The sequence below is a fragment of the Cibotium barometz genome, chromosome 27 (assembly GCF_041138505.1).
Source record: "Cibotium barometz isolate CiBa-2024 chromosome 27, ASM4113850v1, whole genome shotgun sequence".
Classification (NCBI taxonomy): domain Eukaryota; kingdom Viridiplantae; phylum Streptophyta; class Polypodiopsida; order Cyatheales; family Cibotiaceae; genus Cibotium; species Cibotium barometz.
This window is the reverse complement of record NC_141072.1, coordinates 24,768,705-24,794,302: the sequence shown is the minus strand read 5'-3', so window position 1 is coordinate 24,794,302 and position 25,598 is coordinate 24,768,705. Positions and strand designations below refer to the sequence as shown.

General features: G+C 47.9%; 1 protein-coding gene across 1 annotated transcript in view; it reads left to right on the top strand.

Moving 5' to 3' along the window:
- The window catches only part of LOC147623211 (peptidyl-prolyl cis-trans isomerase FKBP62-like), a 38,286-nt gene extending 13,742 nt beyond the window's left edge, over positions 1-24,544 (top strand). The window contains exons 2-13 of the mRNA XM_086821291.1: positions 18,817-18,903; positions 18,992-19,252; positions 19,334-19,414; positions 21,901-21,981; positions 22,076-22,270; positions 22,445-22,534; positions 22,617-22,792; positions 22,882-23,004; positions 23,090-23,236; positions 23,336-23,463; positions 23,984-24,104; positions 24,199-24,544. Coding sequence (XP_086677417.1) covers positions 18,817-18,903; positions 18,992-19,252; positions 19,334-19,414; positions 21,901-21,981; positions 22,076-22,270; positions 22,445-22,534; positions 22,617-22,792; positions 22,882-23,004; positions 23,090-23,236; positions 23,336-23,463; positions 23,984-24,104; positions 24,199-24,282 — 1,574 coding nt within the window. The 3' untranslated portion in view covers positions 24,283-24,544. The remainder of the gene's footprint in view (positions 1-18,816; positions 18,904-18,991; positions 19,253-19,333; positions 19,415-21,900; positions 21,982-22,075; positions 22,271-22,444; positions 22,535-22,616; positions 22,793-22,881; positions 23,005-23,089; positions 23,237-23,335; positions 23,464-23,983; positions 24,105-24,198) is intronic.
- The last annotated feature ends 1,054 nt before the right edge of the window (positions 24,545-25,598 follow it).

The window sequence follows — 25,598 nt, the reverse complement described above, 5'->3', positions numbered from 1 at the left end:
AGTCAGCTTGTTGAGTGCACGATAATCGACACACAACCGAGAAGACCCATCTTTCTTCTTGACAAATAAGATCGGTGCTGCAAATGGCGACACGCTGGGGCGGATGAAGCCAGCTTGCAACAATTCTTGGAGTTGGCGGTCCAACTCCGATTCCATTGCCTTAGAAAGGCGATACGGAAACTTGCTCGGGGGTTCCGAGCCTGGGAGGAGGTCAATCTTGTGATCCTCCGGTCTGGACGGGGGAAGCTGGGGAGGGAGACTGTCCCGAAGAAAAATCTTCTGGAACTTTTCATGGAGAACCGAGTACTTCTCGGAAGCACTGGCCACCGTCTGGGCTGTCTGGACGTAAATCATCGCACATTGTGCGCCTTTCCTGACTGCTCGCTTAGCCTGCAAGTGGCTTATGAGCGGAAAGTTTGGAATACCTGGCTCACACTTAATGGTCACAGGGGTGTTTGACACATTCCGATCAATCTGGAACGTGTGCTTGTCCCACTTGACATCAGGAAGGAACTTGTGAAACCACTGGATACCCAAAATTATGTCTGCTCCTACAAGAGGGGCAACCATAAAGTCACGCACAAACTCTATGCCCTGAATGACTAACTTAGCACCTAGAGCTTCATACTTGACGCTCGTTGTCATACCTGTGCTAAATCCCTCAACTTGTTTGTCCACCGGAGTCAGCTCGAAGCGGGCACGCCTAGCGGCCTCTTCCGTGATCACATCCTCCGTACTGCCGCTGTCAAACAAGACAACGACTCTCTGGCCACCTATGTAGCCAAAGGACTTGAGCAATTCGTTGCGCTCATACTCCTGGTCATGGGCGCCCTTCTGCTTATCTTCGAGCTCCCGGCTAATAATTGCTCCAACTGAAGCACCAGGGGTTGAAGAACTAGGGGTAGCCACTGGGGTCTGTGTGGGAGCTGTGCTCACCACGGAAGCTGTGGAGGCGGCGGCGGGCTTTGGAGGCTTCTTCGGACAATCCCGAGAAGTATGTCCTTTTGTGTGACAAAAGTAACATCTACCCTCCTTCCTGTACTGAGCAAGCTCCTCAGCACTCAACTTGCCACCTGTCTTGCCTGCCTCCGCTTTCTGGTCTGGAGTAAGCTTAGACGCATTGTTCGAGTTCTTGGAGCCAGAGGCTCCCGGGCTCTGTCCTGGGGAAGACCCCGTCTGGTTCTGGCTTTTGCCCCCCGAGGTGTTAGCCTTGGGAGAAGCCGGCTGGGAAGTCTTGGGCTTGCCACCATTGTGTTTCATTTCTGCACTCTGCGCAAGCGAGAGTGCGTCCTCAAAGGTGGCTGGTCTAAACATACGCACCTCCCATTGGATGTGCGTGTCCAGGCCATACAAAAACTGCCCTTTCTTGTCCGCATCAGATAAGCCTAATTGTAGACACAAGGTCGAAATTCTATTGGCAAACTGAAGGACTGGTTGCGCATTCTGACGCGCACCCCTGAACTCGTCTTCGAGTCGCTCAAGGTAGTGGGGCGGTAAAAACCGCTGCTTAAGGTCACGGACGAACTCGTCCCACCCATAAGCTGCCATACCTGATCTGGTGTGGGCGTGAGCCCACTGAGTCCACCAAGGAATGGCCTCACCTTCCAAATACCAACTGGCTAAGATCACTTTGTCAATATCTGATTTCCTAACTGCGGCAAAGTAAGCTTCAAATTGATGTAACCATGAATACAGAGTAGTGGGATCGAGTTTACCATTATACTTACTGAAGTTCATTTTCTCGGGAAAATGATTCGAGGGCGCCGCCGGTGTCAATCTGGCGTCCAAAGCTCGGAGGTAATGCTCGTGTTCCACTCGTCGCATGGCTTCGTCTTCTCGTTGTCGAATCTCCAATGCCTGTATCTGCCTCGCAAGCAAGGAGCTTGACTGCGGCTGTGACCCCTCGAGAGGGTCCCTGTGACGAGGATCTGGTATCTGGGGTACGGAAGGAGAGGGAGGAGGAGATGGAAAACGCGACGCTGGAGAGCGAGAACGCTCCTCCAGAGCCAAAATCCGCGCCTTCTGCTCGTCCAACTTGGTTGTCTGGTCTGCGATTGCTCGCATCATCTGCTGGAACATGTCTTGTACACTCAAGCCGGGTGCCCTAGCTGGGCTGCCTGGTGCACTCTGGTCCCATGGTTCTGGTTCTCTCTCGTCGCCAAAGCTCGCCATAGCGGGAATCTGCAATTCCTTTCCGGAACGCAATCTGACCATCCACTGGCTGTGTGGGAGACTTCCGGAGGCTTCCGGAGGCTAAAAACCAACCGTCCTTCGAGGGACAGGAGTCACTCCGAAAGGGGTAGTCCACCGGCGTCTAAAAACCAACCACACGAGCGAAAAATTTTCTGGTTTTCTTTGCTGAATCTTCGTCCTTGAAGTAGGCTCTGATACCACTGTAATATGCGGAAGCTTCGGAGAAGGAATCGGTACTTCAAAACTCAGAAAACAGCAGTCTTTTCGCGACGGAATTAACGCACAAACTGAAAGACGATGTGCAGAAAATAGAGAGAGAAGGGGGAGATGGAGAAGGACACAGTATTGGGTCCCAATTACCCTCTGTAGGGCCCCCACCACGGATGGTGTATTTGCTTTATTAGAATGATGTGAATCTGAAACAAATACAAGAGTACTTGACCTTTTCTTGGCTGGAAAACCTGCCCTTGACCTTCAGTCCTTCACCCCTTAGCTTTAGCACTGTTCTTGGCTGTCCTGGCCCTTGGTTGCTTGGAGCTCTTGGTGAATTATGAGATGCTATGAATGAAATATGACTTGGGCTTTTATACCCCTCCTAACATGCAGTCGGCTGGCTTTATGAAGTCCCACGACTGAATTCCAAGCAATAAAATGCTTTCACACTCTATTAAAGTGTTTTCACACTGGTTTGGAGCCTGTCCAGCCTGCGCATGACCCCTGGACAGCCTCCTGGCTGCTGGGCATTCAACGCAGAGGTGTGGGACTGCCCCCCACACCTGGCCGCCTTCTGTCCAGGGCTTATACCCTCTGTCGGCTGCCTGTCCAGAGGGTCTGGAGCTGGCCGACTGCCCCTCCAGCCCTTGCCTTGGCTGGTGGGCATAGTCTTGGGCCCTCCTGGCCCCTTGGGGGTGGTTCTATGCCTCCTCCATGCCCATACTAATTATGCCAATGCAAACACCTACACTGGGGTAGCCCTATGGGCTGGCCCCATCTCTACATGCAACCTACATGCCTACAGAGGCCTGGCATCCAGTTGCAAACCAGATACTCAGCACATCTGACATCATTCCAGAGGGAGACTCACAGCGCGGACTGGCACTGCTTCTTGTGCAGGACATTGCACACCTGACCTTGGACTCATGTGCAGGACAATGCACACCTGACCTCGGACGACTGAGATGGATCCCTGGCTGACTCGTCCCGGACTGGGCTCACATGGGACCAGTTCACCATCCCAGGTCCTGCACCTTCTGTACAGAATGTCTACGTGGCATCCAAGTGCGGGATGCACGTGACATACAACTTGTTCATCATCAAGAATATGATCGAGATTGGGTACATAAAGCTTTAACAAACTTACATGAAATACATTGTGGACTTTGATATGGACTGGGATAGGCACTTTTACCTAGACACTTGATAACTGTATAGGGACCTTAGTACCTTGGGTTGAGCTTCTTATACTTTCCAAGTGACAGAGAACTTCGTTTGGATTGCACTCGTAGAAGAACTTTGTCTCCTTCTTTGAAATTCCTTTCAGACCTCTTGGTGTCAATATAACGATGTTTGTCGATCTTGAGCAGCTTTCATATCCCTTTGGATTGCCTTAGTCTGTTCCTCCATCTCTTCGAGCATTTTCTTGGATGCGTCAAACTCTTATGGTCGGATTAGAGAAATTTAGAGGAGATAAGCATTCTTGCCCATAGAGTACTTTGAATGGTGACATTCCTATGTTGTGATGATAAGATGTATTGTAGGCAAATTCTACCAGAGGGAGCCATTGAATCCATCTTCTTGGTTCCCGTTCATAATATGCTCTGAGAATGTCTTCAATTACCTGATTGACTCTCTCAGTTTTCATCGGTCTCTGGATGATAAGCTGTGCTAAAGCAAAGTTGAGTGTCCAAGGCTTGAAATAAGGACTACCAAAACTTTGAAGTGAAGTCAGAATCCCGGTCACTTACTATCCTCTTTGGGATACCATGAAGTTTGAAGACTTCCTTGATGAATAATCGAGCAACATCAAAAGCTTTGAAGGTCTTCTTTGCTGGTATAAGATGTGCTACTTTGGTAAGCAAGTCCACTACTACCAGAATGGAGTCATATCCTCCTTGTACAGTGGGGAGAGACTTGTGACAAAATCCATACTAATGCATTCCTACTTCATTTGGGGAATATCCAAGGGTTGAAGTTTCCTCGGCATCTTGACCCTTTCAGCTTTGATCCTTTGGCATGAGAGACATTGCTTCAAGTACCGAAGGACATCATTTTTCAGGCCTGTCCAATGAAAGCTCCCTCTTATGGCATTTAATGTTTTTGCATAGCCTGGGTGTCCTGCAGCGGGACTATCACGAGCTTCATGGATTAGTTTCTTTAAAGCAGGATCCTTAGGAATATATAGTCTATGATTGAAGTAGAGGTTTTCTTCATGAGTGGAATATCTCTTGATTAGATTCTTCTCCTCCTCTGAATTTTTTCCTTCTTCTACTAACTTCATCATCCTCTGATAATCTGGATCATGAGATGAGACTTCTTTCACCTTGACCAGTATGGGATCATTTGGCATCGAAATTGCACTTAAGAAAGATTTGCGGCTAAGTGCATTTGCTATTGACCAGTATTGGATCATTTGGCATCGAAATTGCACTTAAGAAAGATTTGCGGCTTAGTGCATCTGCTACCACATTATCTTTCCTAGGGTAGAATTTGATGTCGAAGTCGTATTCTTGTAGGATTTCAATCCATCTCCTTTGCCGCATGTTGAGGTTAGGCTGGGTGAAGATCCACTTCAGACTTTTGTGGTCAGTTACAAGCTGGAATTTCTTCCCTAAGAGATAATGTCTCCATAATTTGAGGCAATGAACAACTGCTAAGAGCTCCAAATCATGGGCGGCATAATTTGCTTCATATTGCTTCAGCTTGCAGGAAGTATAAGCGACTGGTCTTCCTTCTTGGCCTAAGACACCACCATGAAACAAGGATATTCATGATATCCCTCTTCTTCCGATCACTCCATTCGTCGGAGAGGATAGAGCAACCATACTTCGCCCATCCTTTCTGCACGGGTGTGAGTTTGTCGTTGATCCTTTGTCTCTCGTCATCAAGCGCCGTGGTGCGCATCTCCTGGTAGGTGATACCATGCCAATCGCCATGGATTGTGGGATGGTCCCACTGCCGCAATGGTCTTCACCATTTTGTGCCATTGTGGGACCTTGAGCACATGGAAGGAGAGATTGCAATCGATGACCGTGTGCGTAATCTTCTCATTCGCGGCTTTCATCTTCGCCTTCACATATGTGAGGTTGTTTACGTTTGCACCGATGGCGGTTTGCCTCATTGCCGGAGAGCTCTCCTGCCTTGGCCTTTTTGATTGAAAGTTGGAACCGACGGAGGTGGAACTAGAGCCGGAGCTGGATGGAGTGGGGGAAGGACTCATGGACGTAGAGGTATAGGACATGGAAGCTCCTCCACGTCCACATTTACCTTGGTTGCGGATGAGTGAGCACTTCTTCACTATACCATCCGCAATTTCTTTAGGGATCTCCTTGTACGGTGCAACTTCCATACCAAGCTTGGACATGTGCAAGGAGCCTCATGGCGCTACTTGTATAACCCTTCCCGAAAAGTTGCACGTCCATTTCCATGATTCCAAATTACTGGTGGGTTTCTTGCTGGTGGTGGAAAGAGAGAGAAATGAAATGAAATGATATATTAACGTCTCTAAGAGGCCATAGTGGCCTATGAGACCAAAAAGTACACCTGAAGTTGGTGTCTCATCAAAGAGAACAACTAAATGAGACTAAAAAGTACAATAAACTGATTGTCCTACAGTTATAAGAACAAAATTGTAAGACTCCGAGATGATACTGAGTAGAAAATATTGAAAAATAATGTATATCAAGTAGATGTATATCAGGTAGAGAGAGCTTGAGAGCTTGAGAGAGAGAGAGAGAGAGAGAGAGAGAGAGAGAGAGAGAGAGTGTCACCAATTGGCCGACCATTTGGTCCATCTCCAGATCTGTGTCTTGTTCACTTGAGGCCAGGCCGGTGTCTAATGCGAAGGGGCCAGTATTTTGCATAACATGGACGGAAGTCAGACTGGTGCCACCTGTGTATTAGCAGGATGGTGTCGTATGGACGGGAACGAGACTGGTGCCACCCGTGTATGACCTGGACTGTTTTCTATCCATGGGATTGTCACGCCATGGAAGAGCCAATATTTGTGCTGTGTCTTGCCTATGGGACTACTCCATAGGGAGGCTCGTGCCTGGATCTGTGTCTCACCTATGGGACGGTCACTCCATAGGAAGACCGGGATTTATACTTTCTGTCGTGCCATCATTGTGCCCGACAGGAATGTCTAGTACTTGTTCCATGAACGGGAGATATGTCCATGATACTGTTTGCACATGCATTCATGTTTTGCATGCCTTGAACTGTTTTCGCGTGACTTGTATTCTTGTGTTTGTCTGTTTGACGTGCCACTTACTGAGCGGGGACGCCTCCAGTGAGTCGTGAAGTTTGCTCTGTCTTTGACGAGTTTTGTTGCGTGTGAACAGGTGGTAAGTGTATTCCATTTGTTTATTTTATGGCATTATTTCTAACCTTCGTTTTTATAAGGTTGCAGGTTTACACTCATTAATGAGTGCACAGCCTCCCCAATACCTCATGGTGTCCTTTTCTTGGGAGGGCACCCATTATGGGCACCCACACTTGGGCCATGGTGGGGAGAGAAGCCCTCCCTTAACCGTGTGTGGTGGTGGGTGCATGGTCACCTAACCACCCCCCCTTGGAAGCCTTCAAACTGCCCCCCCCCCCCATGCAAAGGGTGAGTCGGCCAGCTGTACGTGGCCCGGCCACCTTCGCTAGGCCTCCCTTCTCTTGCCCATAGGCAGCTGCGCACAGGTCTCCCTTCTCGTGCTGCCCGCAGGCGGCTGTGCTCACAGGCGACCTTCTCTCTTGCTTGCGCACAAGCAAGCTACTCAACAGGCAACACTTGCTCCCCATATTATCGGGCAGCTGCTGGCGATCCATTCTCTACCCTCAAGCAGGCTGCAACAGACGACACTCTCACTCTCTTGCTGGCTGGCGGGCAGCAACCAGGTGATTCTCTTTCTTGCTGGCTATTGGACTGCCGTTCAGGGCTTTCTCCCGTGCAAGCACAGCTTGTCAACAACAGTCTGCAGCAGCCCATCTCTCCATCAAACGTAAGCTCCAGACGTGTGTGTGTGTGGCAGCCCGATTCAGACCCAAAACAGTCCCATATTCGGTTCTCTCAATACTTGATGCTGCAGCCCGGGTATAGTACCACGAACTCACACATATTGGCCAGCTTATACTCTGTTGATACCAAAGGTTTTTGCAAAGCTTATTGAAAGGGATTCAAGCAAAGGTCCTTGGTGTAAAACATTCGAGGGATATTCACTGCTGCTAACATCCGTTTGGTGCCGGGCAGTCCAAGCTTTTGGAAAACCTCGGTCCGTGGGTGCCGAGATCGGGAGAGCCAGGCGTTAGTACGGGAGCGCCTGTTTGTGCGTGGTCCTGGAACACCAGTGGGGCGCGCTCTGCGGATTCCAGTGAAGGCACGGGACCGTAGAGACTAGACTTGATCAAGTGGGTTGCTCTACTTCGAACGTCTACTTCAAGTCTATTGTTTGGTAACTGTTTTTCATTTCAGTTGTACATGGACATCATCTGGTTCATTGAACCCATGGAACATTGTATCACTTAAATACTCCCAATAATATATCATATATTGAGGGGGGGGGTCGGCCCGTTCTGGCCCCAGTGTTGGTGTCCATTGATCATCATTTCATTTCAGTTTTTCAGTTGTTATTGAGTTGTCCATTCATATTGTGAAATTTAAGTTGTGCTATTACGCGTGTGGGTGTCCAACGGAGTCTACTCCCATTTGACGGGATCGGTTTGAGAGAGAGAGAGAGAGAGATCTTGAGAGAGAGAGATATTGGGAGAGCCTAGGCCCTAGCGTGTGTTACTCGGGAGAGAGAGAGAGCTTGAGAGAGAGAGAGAGAGAGAGAGCTTGAGAGAGACTAGATAGTAGACACTAGTCTCTAGAGCTTGAGCCCTGAGAGAGAGAGAGAGAGCGAGCTTATATAAGAGAGCCAAGGTCCAGTCGCCCACGCCCTAAATGGCTGGAAAGAATGGGCAGAACTAGTTATTTTTTTTTCCACAGTACTGTTTCGTACGGTAGAAGTGAAACGCTATTGAAAAAAAAAATGTCCCAGACTCATCCCATACAACTTGTTTTGCTTCGTACCGTTTTTTCAGGAGGAGACCCCTGCAACGACTGAGGACCAGGAGATGCCAGCACCCCCTCCTTCACCTCCCCCACCCCCACCCCCACCCCCATCCCCTCCCACTGCCTCGCTTCCACCTTCGCCTCCTTCCGCCCCCGCTCCAGTCTCGGCAGCGGCTCCCTCTCCGCCCCCATCGCCCCCCCCCTCCTCCCCCCCCACCCGCCTCGCCTTCCCGGGAGACCCTGGCAGTCCCCTGGCGCTCGCCCGCAGTCCGGAGGGCGCTGAGCACCGACCTCGCTCGAGCACCACAGAGGAGACCTACCATGCCGATCCGGGCTTCACGGATATCATCTATCCGCAGTCGGCTGAGTCGCCTCGGTGTTAGACAGCGATCGGAGGCTTTCGGTTACGCCTTCACTCGGCTTTTTGGAGCAGAGGGCCCCCATGAGCCAGCACCCATCCGAGTTCATGTAGTGATACCTCCGGCTCACGGGGAGGAGGCACTTGATTCAGCAGTGGCCTTCTCGTTCCCTCTCTGTGGCCCTTGCGACCGGGAGTGGACTCTAGAGCTCGCTCTTAGCACTTTGAAGACTCAGGCAGTTGAGTTTTCTCATCATGTGAGCGACCTGGAGGTGACAGATGTGATAGGCCGGCTCTGGGAGTTGGCTCATTTTTTCTTGGATCCCGGGAGTGTGGATGCCTCAGGGATTCGTCATTTGGTCGTGCGTCTAGTGGCAGACTTAGCACGCGACCGTGGATATGTATGTATACATGAGGTCGCTCTGTCAGAGCGGGAGGCAGTCGCCATGGGCCACAGCCCCACTGGCGCCTGATCCGGGATTCTTGCAGTACACCGGGTGGGCAGATTCGCAGCCGCTCGGATGGGGACTACTCTCCATCCAAGCCGCTTGCGAAGGCCCGCCGCACGGCTGAGACAGCATCTACCTCAGCAGGTCATCCATGAGGATCATCTCATGGAATGTACAGGGCCTGGGCGGAGCACATTTTATACGCTATCGAGGTTGCTTGAGGCAGGAGCTTCAGAGATGCCTGGTTGGTGGCAGCATTGATATTTTGATGATGCAGGAGCACCACTTGGGTGAGAGCAGGATCCGGAGATATGGTTCGGTGATGCCTGGTAGATGGGATACCTTTTGGTCTGCAGGGTTTGGTCCTTTGGGTGGACAGGGAGGAGTTTGCATGGTCATTGCAGATGTATGGCGGCAGGCCATTGTGGATCGAGGGATCATTGTGCCTGGTAGAGCACAGTATGTCATTCTGAGGATGCATGATGAGCTATTGGGCGTGCTCAACGTCTATGCGCCTAATCATGCTAGTGCCAGAGCAGAGTTCTGGACCCAGGTTACGGATGCATTGCCAGAGGCCGCACATTGGTGTGTCGGGGGAGACTTCAACATGCTTGAGGACGCGGCCGATAGGGTGGGAGGCAGTCATGTTACAGTGCACGGCACGGAGCTTGCAGCTTGGGATTGGTTTTGCATGACACTGAGGATCACTGATGCATGGCAGCATGGGGCCTTCTCCCGTTCTCAGGACAGTCTTAGTTTCTCTCGGTCGGATCGCCGACAGGGAGGGACTAATCTATCACGGATTGATCGCTTTTATGTGGGCAGACTGGTTAGGGGAGCGAGGGGGCTCCGTCGGCATTCTCGCTGGCACCTCATTTTCAGATCATGCGCCAGTTATCCTGACATGGGAGGAGAGGACACGGGAGCCCAGCTTGCAGTTGAGGATCCCTGAGAGGGTACTTATAGATCCCAGTCTCGCTGAGGACATTGAGAGGATCTGGCATGATAGTCAGTGCTCTGACCAGGATGCAGCAGGCCAGTGTGCCCAGGGACTCATCCAGCTTAGCTCTTTTCTGCACGCTGCAGCTTTGACACGGCTGGGAGAGATTCGCGAGAGGGAGCATCGGCTGAGACGCAGCCTTGCCTCGTTACAGCGCCTCCAGGAGCAGCAGCCGGCATGTGAGTGGTTGGCGTCCCAGCTGAGCCAGGCACGCCAGGAGATTAGAGAGGCAGAGGAGCAGAGACATGAGTTTTACTATCGTCGTCAGGTCTCTCAGTGGACGCAGCTTGGTGATAGAGTGACTGGTGAGTTTTTTGAGATCACTGGACCCCGCCATGCTCGGGCAGGAGTCCGTCAGCTTGGTAGACCGGATGGTTCGGTAGCTACTGAGCCCGGGGAGATCAGAGCCATTGCCACTGCATTTTATAGAGACCTGCTGTCAGCGGAGCCAGCCACTGAGGACAGAGATGCTTGCAGACAGACTGTGTGGGCCCATGTGCAGAGGAGGGTCACAGATCGTATGCGTTCAGTTCTTGGTGCGCCTCTTTCAGAGATTGAGCTTGCCGAGGCCTTGAGGGTCCTGCCGCGTCATAGTTGCCCAGGGGAGGACGGACTGACGCCGGCCTTTTTTATGCGCTATTGGGACCTTTTGGGGCCAGGCCTCCGCAGGGGCTTTCAGCATGTTTTGGACACTGGGGTGATGCCGCAGAGCTTTTCAAAGGGCTTGATCTATCTTATCCCCAAGGGGGAGGGAGTATCAGATGATATTCGGCATTGGAGGCCTATTACGATCCTCAATACTGTCTACAAGGTCTTAGCAAAGGCCTTGAGTTTGAGGATCCAGCCCTTCCTGGGGGAGTTGATTCATGCTACTCAGACAGGATTTGTCAAGGAGCGCAGTATCCTTGACAACATCTTTACTTTCTGGGAGGCGACGGCTAGAGCTAGATTTCTTGGCGAGGACTTGGTCGTGATGCTTCTCGATTTTGAGAAGGCATACGATAGAGTTGATTGGGGTTTCTTAGAGGGCACTATGCTTCGCCTGGGCTTTGAGCCAGGATGGATTAGAGGGGTGGTGGCTCTGTATTCCACAGCTCGCAGCCAGGTGTTGATTGCAGGAGGACGGGGGCCGAGTTTTGAGCTGACCAGATCAGTCCGTCAGGGGTGTCCCCTCGCCCCCTTTCTTTTTCTCTTCTTTGCGGAGGCTATGAGCATGTATTTGACGACAGAGGAGGTTGGTTTGAGAGGACTTCAGCTCCCAGTCCGAGGGGAGGACCTGCTTGATGCTGAGTTTGCAGACGACACGGGCTTATTTTTGCATGGCCAAGAGGCCAATCTTTTTCGGGCAGAGCAATCGCTCCAGGTTTTTAGTGCAGCTTCGGGAGCATTGATCAATTGGCGCAAGACAGTGGCCTTTTGGATCAGTAGTGCTCCCACTCCGGCATGGAGCCCGGACCCCGGTTTTAGATGGATTCCTCCAGGCACAGCAGTGCGGTATTTGGGATGCCAGATTGGCCTAGATTTGTCACCTGAGCAGCAGATTGCCCCGCTTCTTCTGAGCATTCGGAAGAAGCTTTTGTATTGGAGTACAGCTCGACTATCCTTGGCTGGGAGGGTGGTGGTGGCAAATCAGGTGTTGTTAGCGACCATGTGGTACATTACGTCTTGCTGGATCTTCTCGAGCTCTTGCATCAGCCAGGTACAGAGGCTGATCAGGAACTTTCTGTGGTCTAGGCGGGACGGTCAGCCAGCTCGGGGAAAGGTTGCATGGGCAGTTATTACACTTCCGCTGGCTCAGGGAGGTTTGGGCATTATAGATCCAGTCGATCAGAGCAGAGCCTTATTGGGGAAGCTTATTGTTCGGGGGTTGCTTCCAGACGCTGAGCCTTGGAAAGAGCTCCTCTTGCAGCGAATGCAGGCTCGGGCGCCCCCAGCACAGCAGGGGGCACTTGCGCACCAGAGATTCGCTGGATCTTCATAGAGATGAGGAGGACAGGCCTCAGTAGAGGATGGGAGGACAGATTTGCTTTGAGTATCCTGAGAGCTTGGGAGCTGCTGAGACCGGGGCTCTCTCAGCGACCTCCTTCTTGTGTTGAGGAGCGGGCCAGACAGCCGCTCATCTGGAGCCCAGCGGTTCGCACAGAGCAGGGTCATATGTTGGGTTCTCGGCCTCTTTTAGCCTGGGGGCCTTTAGTGGCAGGCCCAGCTCGTAGTTTTGGAGACTGGCAGGCCTTCTGCAGTCTCCCAGAGGAGATCCAGGTGGAGAGGCTGAGTCACTTCAGAGGGGGGTTGATTATGAGAGATGATATTCAGGAGGCACTCACAGAGGAGTGGTCCATGCCTCTTGAGCCAGTGACCCCATGGTGGATGGGAGCCTTTACACAGTTGGAGATCCTGATTGCTGTCAGAGCTTGCACTGAGGATGGCAGTTGCCTCTACTATGAGATTCAGGATGAGGGCAGACTCCAGCGAGTGGAGGTGGAGTCGCCTTTGGTTGCAGAGTGCACCTTTCAGAGGATTCGGGTAGTGGCCGCCGCTTCTCGGAAGTGGCATATAGACCCCGATCCTGCTGATGTGCTCCCGGATTGGCGCATATGGGCATATGTAGCGCGCCCCTTGGCCCGGCTACAGTGGGACCCCGGGGAGTACGAGTGGCATGATCCTTATGCACCCCTTGAGGCCACAGAGATTACCTTTTTCCAGTATACTGTTCGGCTAGGGCGGCATATTTTGACGGCGAGGAGGACGGTCTCTCCAGCGGCAGCGGGGCATTGGCGGCTACAGGGACTCTCACAGGAGTTCCTGGAGGATTTTTGGGCTCGGCTTTGGGCAAGTCGACAGGCCCGCAGGATCTCGACTTTTCAGTGGCTGGTCGCCCACCACAGGGGCTTAGCAGTTGGCACTTGGCTTGTTTACAGCAGTCTTCCGGCGGCCTGCGTCCGATGCGGCCACCCTATGGAGACACAGAGACACTGCCTTTGGGATTGCCCTCAGGCGCAGTAGATTTGGCTGCGGATGCTGCGTATTCTGGCTCCCCTCTCTCCAGAGGGTATGTTTACGTGGGGTGCCGCTGCTTGGTCGACTTCGTCAGTGCCTGCTATGGGCTATGAGATGGAGCAAGGCAGTCAGGCCATCAGATTTATTAGGGGCCAGCCTCGCCTGGTTCCGGCACCGGATTTCTCGTCCGCCAGCTGGACACAGGAGCGGGATCTACGATGGGAGCTCCTCAGTAGCCTCACCATCTGGTTCACCTGGAGGGCCCGCTGCTTTACGGCCTTTGAGGGGAGATTGGAGCCACCAGCAGAGACTGTACGGGGGATTTGGCAGGAGTTGAAACTTGATCCACACCCTGCGAGGACAGTACGACCGCATCCGGGGAGACTCGGATGAGGCGATCTTGCGGCGCTAGGCCTTTCACACCACTTGGCGTTGTGGCCCCTTCTACACCTTACACACGGGATCCCCTCGTTGGCACTACAGGCCACTTGTTTGGCTCTTCCCCCCCCCCCCCCCCTATTGTATGATTTAGCCTCTCAGTCCTTTGTACTGATGCTTGTATTTTGCAGCACCTAGGGAGAGTCTCCCGGGCTGCCATGCTGTATTCACTGCTCTGTTTTCTCTTATGAGCAAGAGAGATCTTTTGTAGCCCTACGGGCGTTTTTATATAACTAATGAAAGGATCTTTTTTCGGAAAAAAAAAAGTCAGAGAGTTGCTAGAGCTAGTGTGCTTGACCTAGGTCTTCTTGCATACAAATAGTCAGTCTTCATACTCTTTAGGCAACATTGAAGCCCCTCTTCAGCATTCAGCCAGCATATGTGCAGTCCTACAGCTATCTTGGACTTGCATCAGTGGCTCAGAAGAGTCTTTTACAGTGTCCTTGGATTGGTGGATTCTCAGTCGACGTATGGTCTTCTACAGTGTCCTTGGATTGGTGTATTCTCAGTTGACATACGGTCTTCCTCATCCTTGCATTGGGAAGTCATAGCTCCTGTTCTCAAGCATTGTACATAAGTTCTCCAAAGAAGTAATATAAGCAAATACTCCTGCCTAGAGGGGGCCCTTCAATGGGTATTTGGGACCCAATATTGTGTCGTCTACATTCTCTTTTGTGTCTACTCAGTGATTGGATGCAAAAGATCTCACCAAAGTAAAGGGTTAAAGAAGGCCTTGTTGTGTGTTACCACGGTCAACCTTAGTGCATTTAACAACACGTGTGTGTTGATTGCTTGGATAGGGTAGAATCCCTATCTTCTAGGAGTGCACAAAGGGGGGTTTGGGGAAATTCTTTTTTTTTTGGTCTTCTCTTATCGGTCACTGGTTCTAGCTTTTCATCATGGATTCAACGGCACTTTATGGAACCACTTTTCCATATGGAGGAGCGAATCGTTGTTCACGTGAACACGACTGTGGAGGCCATGTCTGCTTGTCTCGACATGATAGAGTTGGCACCTCAAGCGCATGTTATTCTAGATTTCGCGTCTACCGAGGCTTGTGCTTCGTCGCCAAGGGCTTGATGATTTCGAGGACGAAGTGGCAAAGCTTCATGGAGGATTGGATGAAAGTAAGGATGTACCAGTCCCGGTCCAACAGTCATCATTTTACACTTGCACGTAGTCAAGGAGAGACTGTTCACGTTACCGATGGTCTCTTTCTCGGAGTCCCTCCCCACTAGATTCCTTGGATAGTTTCCATTCGCCTTCAATGGCTTTTTGTTGGGGCACTACCGGCTTGCCGAGTTCTTTCTCCTATCTTATGAGGAATGAACTATTGAAGCTTCTGAAGCCTCCCAAGTTCAACGGGATGGTGGGTGGTGAAGTCGTTATTAATTGGAGCCACGTTATGGCTGCCACGTTGGCGGCAACAAGTGGTTCATATGTTTTTCGGTTGCATTTGGTGCTGTCGTATTGTGGTGGGAAGACTACCTCTTGCACCACTCCGTTATTGGATGGGATGATTGTTGTAAGGTGGTCTTGAAGTAGTTTGTTCCCATGGACTACTATCGTGAGCTCAAGTAGCAATGGGAGTGCTTTGCCTAGAATCAAGGTGAGTAGGTAACCGACTACATGGGAGGTCTCTAGAACTGCATTGGAGGATTGTTCAATAGACGATCAACAAGTTGAGTACATTGTGGATGGTTTGAGACCGTCCTTGCATGTGGATTTTTGTGCTCATGGGCCCTGTAATCTTTCGAACATGGTGTGTCTTGCTATGACCCTAGAGGCGCGGGAGTGTCATGTGCATGCACATGGACATGCTCATCCCAGGGCTAATCCTTGAAGGGTAGGAGATAAATAGATCATTTAGGGCATGAGCAAGGCACAGGAGGATCCCAGAAGGTATCCTCTGGATGCAAGGAACAATCGGTAGAGTACTCAAGGAGCTACAGAAGGCGTCGGTTGCATTTAGACTTTTTGGTGTCTTTTCTGCTAGCCGACAATAGGTCGGCCAGTTGGGAAAGTCCTCATTGGCCTTTATAAAGGCTCAGCCAAGAACCTTTTTGGTTATCTGACACCTTTGGGTGTCAGGTCACAGAATAGCTTAGGTAGGATAGGTTTCCACCTTTTTCATGGGCATGCCTAGGGCTGTCAAGATTGTGTATCTTTTTGTATTATACGAATATACTGAAAACAAATCTATCGCTCTCTCCCCTCTCCATCTCTACTTTGTGTTTTGCATCAAGATGTTCCTATAAAAGGTGTTTAGGGCTGAAAGAAGACACAGAGTTTCCGTGCATGTGACAGTTCCCAAGTCTGAGACTCAATAGAAAGCCGACTAGCAAAAGGGCAAGGAGAAGGAGCCATGGATGATAACAATAGTTATAGTGGGGGACTGTTGCAGACGTGACTCTCAAGAGGAGTTCTGAGCGAAGCGACTTGCCAGTCAATGTTTCAACTGTGACTCCGCCAAGCATATCACGAAAGATTGTTTGAGGACCCCGGAGGAGTTGTCTGAGGAGGAGGCTTCCTTAGAACTAAATAATGAGTGCAAAGGAGATGCATGTGTGCTTGTCTCAGCTTTTTGCATTTCTCGGATTGAGCACGCACCAAGGGTGCTTTATTGCATTATGGCCAGCCTTATGGCATTGCTCATGGGCCACCAAAAAGGGTCAAACAATGACCTGTACCCAACCGGCCAACTCTACAAGAGCTTAGACACTTGTCGGCCAGCAGATAACCTTGTTGCCTTGCAGCAAGGGCAGGTGTACCACACATGTGAAGCGAAGGTAGCATTTAATACTAATTTTCAGCGGTTGTGAGCATATAAAGTGGCCGACAGCAGCATGAGGGAACTGACCATCATCAGATGAACATTTATAAGCAGCTCTTCAGTCCCAAGCTTAAATCATCTTGTTCTCACACAATTCAGCAGTCAAACAAGAATAGAGTTATGTGTGCCTAAGTCTTTTGGCTTATGCATACATATCTAAGCCAAGCACTTCATTGTGCTTCAGTCCAAGGCATCCCGAAGTCTTCTTCAGCCTTCAGTCCCAAGCTTAAATCATCTCACAATTCAGCAGTCAAACAAGAGCAGAGTTATGTGTGCCCAAGTCTTTTGCTTGTGCATACATATCTACAGACACTTTATTGTGCTTCCGTCCAAGGCACCATGAAGTCTTCTTCAGCATTCAGCCTTCATTCTTGCATCTCCCTTAGCAGATCTGGGTCTGCATAAAGGCTTCCAAAGTAGCTTCACAGTTGTATTCAATCGGTGGCATGTGCAGTCTAGTATCCCAGTGATTTGGTCATTCTTTGAGATTGGTCTCACAGGAAGGGAGAGCATGATGGTGCGGGCGCGTGTGTAAAACGTGCCCTGAGATGTTATTAACTGCGACAGGATGATGAGCAATTCAGAGATGCGGGCCACATGGTCGAGTGGTGCTCCCAACATTTATGTGGGAGTGCAGCATCATTGTATCCCAAACGTGATGCTCGGATTGTCAGGAGATTTTTTTGGCATGTGGATGGTGGCATGATTGACCATAGATCAGTGTCCTTGCGTTTGGCAATTTTCAGTCAAGTGTCATTAGTAAGTATTCTGCATTGTAAAGGAGTTCTCCAAAGCAATAAAGCAAACACTTCTGCTTGCAGGAGGGGTCCCTTAAGTGGGTAGATTGGGATCCAATCTAATGCCGACTTTCTTGGTATGCCCCAAATGGCATCTGACTCTCAGGGCTGCCATTCCCTTGGGTTTTGCTGAACATTGACCGGGCCCATGGGAATTCTACCCTGGTTGTGTTACTCTCCTTGGACCTGTTCATCTTCTTGAGACACATTCAGCACTTAGCTCTACCGAGTCTGATGCTCTGCTACCAATGCTACATGTAGAAGCACTGTGTATCTTCTTTCAGCCCTAAGTAAGCTGAATAGGAACTATGATACACGAGACCAACAAAGTCACTGAGAGAAGAGAGAGCGAGCTGTATTTTCAGTATATTCTATGGTACAAAAAGATGTATGTGACTGTACAGATTTTGTGGCCTTTGGCCTTCCAAAAGGTAACCTAAGATCTCTAATGGACTCACTCTTGACCTGCCCCATGAATAGGATCCATAGGCCTAGCATTTATATAGGCTCCATATGTCGACCTGCTGTCAGCGAGTAAAGAGGACAAAACCTATAACTATATATGAAACTGACTTCGTTTGTATGCGCTTGTCCAGTTGGCGGACGGTTGTCCTGACCAATTAAGGCTTCTTTTGCATATATCTGAGCCTTGCTAGTGCCCTAAACTACTGTTTAGCTGCTGCCTAAATCCAGGATTAGCCTTGAGATTAGCCATGTCCATGTGTGCACATGAAAAAACCTCCAAAAGAACCTTCCAAAACTTGGTTACATAGGCATGCACGGTCTCGTTGTCCTTTCACTCTATCTTGTCCCACTTCTTGATTATCTTCTTCACGACATTTGGAGGCAAGAATCGTGCATAGAACTGTTCTTTAAACTGATCCCAGGTGACAGTGGGATGCTTTGAAAGCTTTATTCTTTGAGAGGGCCGTTTTAACTCCTTTGTCTTATGAGTGTAGCTTTAGAGTGTATGGGTGAGAACCCATAAAGCAAGGTAGAAGGACATGAATTGAAAAGAGCATGAAACAAAGCAACAGCATTACTCATCAAAAAATCTGTATAAAGGCTTTCATAGTCACATGGAACTGAAACATAAATGGCTGCATGTGGGCATTGGAATATCCCCATTTTCTCCTTGATTTCTTTCCAAGTTGGCGTAATTACCCTATTTGCCATAAATTCTTCCGGATTTCTGCCCAATTCTCTCTCTCTCTCTCTCTCTCTCTCTCTCTATATATATATATATATATATATATATAGAGAGAGAGAGAGAGAGAGAGAGAGAGAGAGAGAGAGAGGTGTGCAATAAATCGGTTTCTCCCTTTGGGAAGGCAAATTTTCTGTTGTTTCAGAGAGAGAGAGAGAGAGGTGCAATGAATCGGTTTCTCCAATTTTCTGTTGTTTCTGTGTGTGCAATCAGTCAGAGGAATTTTCTTCCAAACCTTTTTGTTTTGCAATGGGATGGTAATGAGGTTATGTTTTTTGTGGGCAGTGCATTACATTGGGACTTTGGAGGATGGTACCAAGTTTGACTCAAGTCGGGACCGTGATCAACCCTTTACCTTTACCCTTGGCCAAGGTATGTGGCTCTTTTATTTTGCTATCTGCTTAGCATGGAGGAAAGAGGATTTGTCTGCTGATTCTTTTCATCATGTTGCTATGCATAGGGCAAGTTATCAAGGGTTGGGATGAGGGGATAGCCACCATGAAGAAAGGTGAACAGGCCATTTTTACCATTCCACCTGAGCTTGCGTATGGAGATGCTGGAGCGCCTCCTACCATCCCACCTAAAGCTACTCTCACCTTTGATGTGGAGTTGATATCTTGGTCGAGTATTAAGGATATATGCAAGGATGGTGGTATTTTGAAGAAAGTCCTCTCAGAGGGGGAGAAGTGGCAGAATCCAAAAGATGCAGATGAAGTTTTAGGTAAGGAGTGGATCAAATAATTCACTTTAACCTACATTAACTTATGAGGGAGAGACCCTGACAAGCAGCTGTCTGCCTCAGTTAAGTTTGTTGCGAAGCTCGAGGATGGAACGGTGGTCTTGTCAACCCCTGATGAGGGCGTAGAATTTTGCGTAACAGATGGTAAAGAGGCTTTATGAAGCAAGCTTTTTTCTTTGTCCAATCCCTTCATTGAAGTTTTTTTCCCTTTAAAAGCAATATGATGTGTGTGTGTGTGTGTGCCACGTGTTTACGTATGTAATGAATGCATATATGTATGTGTGTATGTAGCATAATTATGAATGAATGTATATGTGTGTGTGTGTGTGTGTGAGAGAGAGAGAGAGAATCATATTAACGTATGTCGAAGGCTTAAATGACCTATGAGACCCAATACATAACATAAAGACCGTGCCGGTCTTGAGTTAAATTTGTGGTCTAGCAAAAGAGAACATTCAAGAAAACATCCTACTTGTCGAGCTAGTCTGATTTTGGCTAGTTCTTCATTCTTCTGCTTGAGTTGCACAGGGGTTAATTCCTCAATGAATGTGCCTTTAAGTTTGTTTTACTGTTTTAGAACCCCAATCTTTTGAAATTTGGTAGATAAGTGATTTTGCATGATTACCGTGTCATGAAACTTAGGCAAATACTAGTTCTGCTGATCATTGGCATGGCTTCACGTAGCTGATCATTTCCATCCATATACCATCCTTTAGGTCAGCCGCCCGTGCAGATATGAAAGGCCTTCGACTGCCTCAATTCATTTTCCTCAATTTTGGCTGTGAGATGTATAAAAATATAATTATGAACATAAAGTATGTATATGCTCTTATGTGTGAATATATGCTCTTATGTGTGTGTGTGTGTGTGTGTGTGTGTGTGTGGAGTGCGTGTGTGAGAGCATATCTTGATACATTCTACACCCACTATTGGGCATTGATGACGTTAGTGGGGATGTCGTAGTATCTAGTCCATACTATGCATAATGGAGTTGATAGTTATATAGTCTTGTGGCTTGACTACCATGAGTATATAACATGCACGTTCCTAAAAGGTGAATTTGGGCATGTTCCTTGATTCATCTAGGTATATAATTCCAGCCGTATTAGCGGACATGCAGATTTCACATTGTGAAGTTTTCGTCCGAGTTGCGGCCAGTTGATATTGTGCTAATTCTTTCTATCTTTAGCGGTGCATTTGCCCTATCAACTACTTATTTGCTGTACCAATTCTTTCTATTTGCTACTTCCCTTAGTGCTAGGCTTCATTATGGTTGAGTTTGCCTTGCATCTCCGGAGGTTTGAGAGAAACTCAGTACGAAGGGCTTTGTGTGAATATATGCTCTTATGTGTGTGTGTGTGTGTGTGTGAGAGCATATCTTGATACAGAGTTCTACACCCACTATTGGGCACTGATGACGTTAGTGGGGATGTCGTAGTATCTAGTCCATACTATGCATAATGGAGTTGATAGTTATATAGTCTTGTGGCTTGACTACCATGAGTATATAACATGCATGTTCCTAAAAGGTGAATTTGGGCATGTTCCTTGATTCATCTAGGTATATAATTCAGCCGTATTAGCGGACATGCAGATTTCACATTGTGAAGTTTTCGTCCGAGTTGCGGCCAGTTGATATTGTGCTAATTCTTTCTATCTTTAGCGGTGCATTTGCCCTATCAACTACTTATTTGCTGTACTAATTCTTTCTATTTGCTACTTCCCTTAGTGCTAGGCTTCATTATGGTTGAGTTTGCCTTGCATCTCCGGAGGTTTGAGAGAAACTCAGTACGAAGGGCTTTGTATGAATATATGCTCGTGTGTGTGTGTGTGTGTGTGTGTGTGGAGTGCGTGTGTGAGAGCATATCTTGATACAGAATTCTACACCCACTATTGGGCACTGATGACGTTAGTGGGGATGTCGTAGTATCTAGTCCATACTATGCATAATGGAGTTGATAGTTATATAGTCTTGTGGCTTGACTACCATGAGTATATAACATGCACGTTCCTAAAAGGTGAATTTGGGCATGTTCCTTGATTCATCTAGGTATATAATTCAGCCGTATTAGCGGACATGCAGATTTCACATTGTGAAGTTTTCGTCCGAGTTGCGGCCAGTTGATATTGTGCTAATTCTTTCTATCTTTAGCGGTGCATTTGCCCTATCAACTACTTATTTGCTGTACCAATTCTTTCTATTTGCTACTTCCCTTAGTGCTAGGCTTCATTATGGTTGAGTTTGCCCTGCATCTCCGGAGGTTTGAGAGAAACTCAGTACGAAGGGCTTTGTGTGAATATATGCTCTTATGTGTGTGTGTGTGTGTGTGTGTGTGGAGTGCGTGTGTGAGAGCATATCTTGATATAGAGTTCTACACCCACTATTGGGCACTGATGACGTTAGTGGGGATGTCGTAGTATCTAGTCCATACTATGCATAATGGAGTTGATAGTTATATAGTCTTGTGGGTTGACTACCATGAGTATATAACATGCATGTTCCTAAAAGGTGAATTTGGGCATGTTCTTGGATTCATCTAGGTATATATAAAGTATGTATATGTGTGTGTGAGAGAGAGAGAGAGAGAGAGAGAGAGAGAGGCTACAACTGATGTTTTTAAGGGTTGCAGGATATTTCTGTCCAGCTATTAGCAAGGCAGTTAAGACAATGAAGAGAGGAGAGAAAGTCTTATTGACAGTAAAGCCTCAGTGTACCTTCAGATGCTCATGAACTCTCTGAGTACAGTGCATTAAATTTCATATTTTACATATATGTGTAATTTCCGTCACTTGTCTTCACTTTAGATGGATTTGGCCAAGAGGGAACAGATGCCAAGGCTGGATATGGGGCGGTTCCACCCAATGCACCTCTGTTGGTTGAGCTGGAACTAGTATCTTGGAAGTCTGTTGAGACAGTAACAGATGACAAAAAGGTTGTCAAGAAGGTTCTTAAGGAGGGGGAAGGCTATGAAAAGCCCAATGACGGAACCTGTGCACAGAGTTAGTTTCTTTTTTCCCCTGAGAGTAGTTATATGGATCTACTAGGGAGGAATTGAATGCCTGTGCACTGCCTCACCACTAGGCTACATGCTGGTGGGCAGTAAGCGTGCATCAGTCACTTTGTTTATATTCACATGTGTACTTGACTAATGGTCATATGCCTTTTTTTGGCAGTCAGATACACTGCAATGCTTTCTGATGGAACTGTTTTTGAGAAGGAAGGTTTTGGAGATACTGGTCTTTATGAGTTCATCACTGATGAAGGTACGTTTTAAGAAGTGCAACCTGACTGTGGGATGTGATTTATTGTAAATGCAATGTACGTGATGGTGTTTTTGCATTGCAGAGCAAGTGGTTTTGGGGCTGGACAAAGCTGTTGCCACCATGCACAAGGGTGAAGTGGCGCTTGTCTCCATACCTCCTGAATATGGGTTTGGTGACATGGAGACAAGAAGGAAGTTGGCCGTAGTCCCACCAAACTCTATGCTCACATACGAGGTTGAGCTTGTTGATTTCAAGAAGGTAAGTACAATGCTCCAGGCTCTAGGTGTGATGGGTGGGTGGCCTTGATTGTGCATACAAGCCCTTTGTAAGAAACATTGTGCTTTTAGGACAAGGAGTCGTGGAATATGGAGACTCCGGAGAAGATCGAAGCTGCTGGAAAGAAGAAAGAAGATGGAAACGTTCTCTACAAACTTGGGAAGTATGGGCGGGCTTCCAAGAAATATGAGAAGGTGTGTTTTCGAATATAGAATGGTGTAGCTATATATAGGCGTGCTGTCTTGAGGCTTACTTTGATTAGATTATATCTGATGCTAGGCAGCGAAGTATGTAGAATATGACAGCTCTTTCTCAGAGGAGCAGAAGAAGCAGGCCAAAACCATCAAGGTTTCATGTTATCTCAATAATGCTGCCTGCAAGTTGAAGTTGCAAGACTTCAAAGAGACCGTGAAGCTGTGCACCAAGGTGAGCATGTTTGTATGGTGCTCCACTTGTTTTGTACTCCTTGTTATCAGATACTAGTTGTTCTGATAAGCTTGATGGATGGTGGCTGCTTTTGTGCAGGTGTTAGAGCTGGAGTCGTGCAATGTGAAGGCCTTGTACAGGAGAGCGCAAGCTTTCATGGAAACAGCTGATTTAGATCTTGCAGAACTGGATATAAAGAAGGCTTTGGAAATTGATCCTAATAACAGGTAAACTTCTCTGATGATGTGAGTGGGGAGGTTATAGCACGTAGTCTATGCTACACATGATGATTTGAAGCTTTGTGAGTAGACTTTCATGGACTCAAGATTGCACGTTTGTTTCGGAAATAACCTGAACTTTTCATGTTTGTATCCTTCTGTATTATTAGTGGAACATGCAGATTTCTTTTGTTGCAGTCAGATGGTTTATATTAATCCTCTCTATTCAAAGCGGTGCAATTTGCCAACCAGCTACTGTGTGCGTGCATGTGTGCTGAGTCTGTCCTTCACCCCTGAAGAAGTGACAGAAACTCAGCTCAATGGTTTATCTATGAAGACTTGTCTACTAAGACTGACATCTGTATACATGAACCTGCACCTACTCTTGGGTGCTGATGATGGGCCCACACGTCTACCCATGCATGCACGCACACACACAATGCCTTTTGATTTGAATGCTTGACTTTCAAATGTTGCCATTAGGGTAAATAAAGTTACAGGGCTTATTGCTTGTTTGGTAACACTTCAGGGAATTGAAACTGGAGTACAAGAGCCTGAAGAAAAAGCAGAGTGAGTACAACAAGAAAGAGGCAAAGATGTACGGAAACATGTTCGCACGATTAAGTAAACTAGAAACATTAGATTCCAAGGTATGTGTGAAGGACAATGGTTGGTAAATTTTTTTCCTATTCTTGAACTGCCAAGGCAATATTCTGATACCTTGTCCTGGATCCATGTTTCCAGACAGCTCAACCTCAAGAGGTGGAGGTTAACGGGTCTGCCAATTCAACAGATTGTCAAGGAACAGTTCTTGAAGCCAATGCATGAAAATCATGAACAAATAATTCAATCCTATGTTTGTAAAGATTGTGGCAGGATTTACTGGAGTTTGGCATATGGACTGCTTGAATTGGTAGCTATGAAACCCTGGTTCTGTATGTGTTTTCAAAACCAACATTTACTGGGATGACTGCAGTTCAAAACTGATTGGTGCAACTGTTAGATTTTCAACACAGACTACACACTGGAGATGGGGTTGTATGACAAATTTTTCTTATGAAGAGAGGCTAAACTTCGCTTGCATGCTACATTATTCTAGCCATACATACAAGATTACAGATTCAAATGCATTTTACTATGGGCATGTCTTCAAAGACTTCATTCAACATGTTAAGGTGAAAACTTGTCAAAGGGGGTGGAGTCTTGAAGGTCTAGGAAGAAGCATAACTATGTCTTAGCCTAGGTGCGGTATGTCGCTTGCCTCCATGAAATATCACTAATCACGTATAGAATTATGGCCAAGGAAACGTCTTATTGATTGATCAAATTGTAAATTCAATGTTAGACCTTACTAATTGGCTTCTCTCGCTCTCTCTTTCTCTCTCTCTCTCTCTCTCTTCTTCCCCCCCCCCCCCCCCCCCCCCCCCCCCCCCCCCCGGTGAAATGGTGTTTTATATTATATGTAAAAATGTACATTAGCCACATGGCTCACACAGAACCTATGGCCCCAAAAAAACCCCCACAAAAGATCCTCTAAAGGATCATGACCATGCAAACCTGTACACTAATAAGAAAGCCTCCTAGCCAAATAAGCATCCTCGATAAAAGCATCAAAGATGAGCCAGTCGAGCCGCCGTAGACCGTAACGAAATAACATCTGCATCCAATAGCTGAGCTGAGAGAAGAGAAGAAAACTGCCAAAGCAGCAAACCGCGGATACATAGAATGTGCCCATGTATTCCAAACAAGGAATCAAAGATAAACCCATTTCGTGTAGTCCGAATATGCCAAAGTCCTATCCATCTAAGGAAATGGAATATCACAAGGTGACTGTTCAAAGTAATGACTTGAGGACAAATCCCAAATATCCACTGATGAGCCGAGACAGTAGACCTCTCTACTGCCTCCCAAACGCGAGAGACAAAAGACCAAATCTGACGGGCCACTGGACAACTCATGAATAGATGCATAACTGTTTCAGTGCATGTCGTGCAGAAGAAGCAAGAGGCCTCTCTCTCTCTCTCTCTCTCTCTCTCTCTCTCTCTCTCTCTCTCTCTCTCTCTCTCTCTGTGTGTGCTATGGTTCTTTTTTGAGCTATCGACAGGTGGGTGGGAACAAGGGATGTGAAGGACTTAGTACATGGA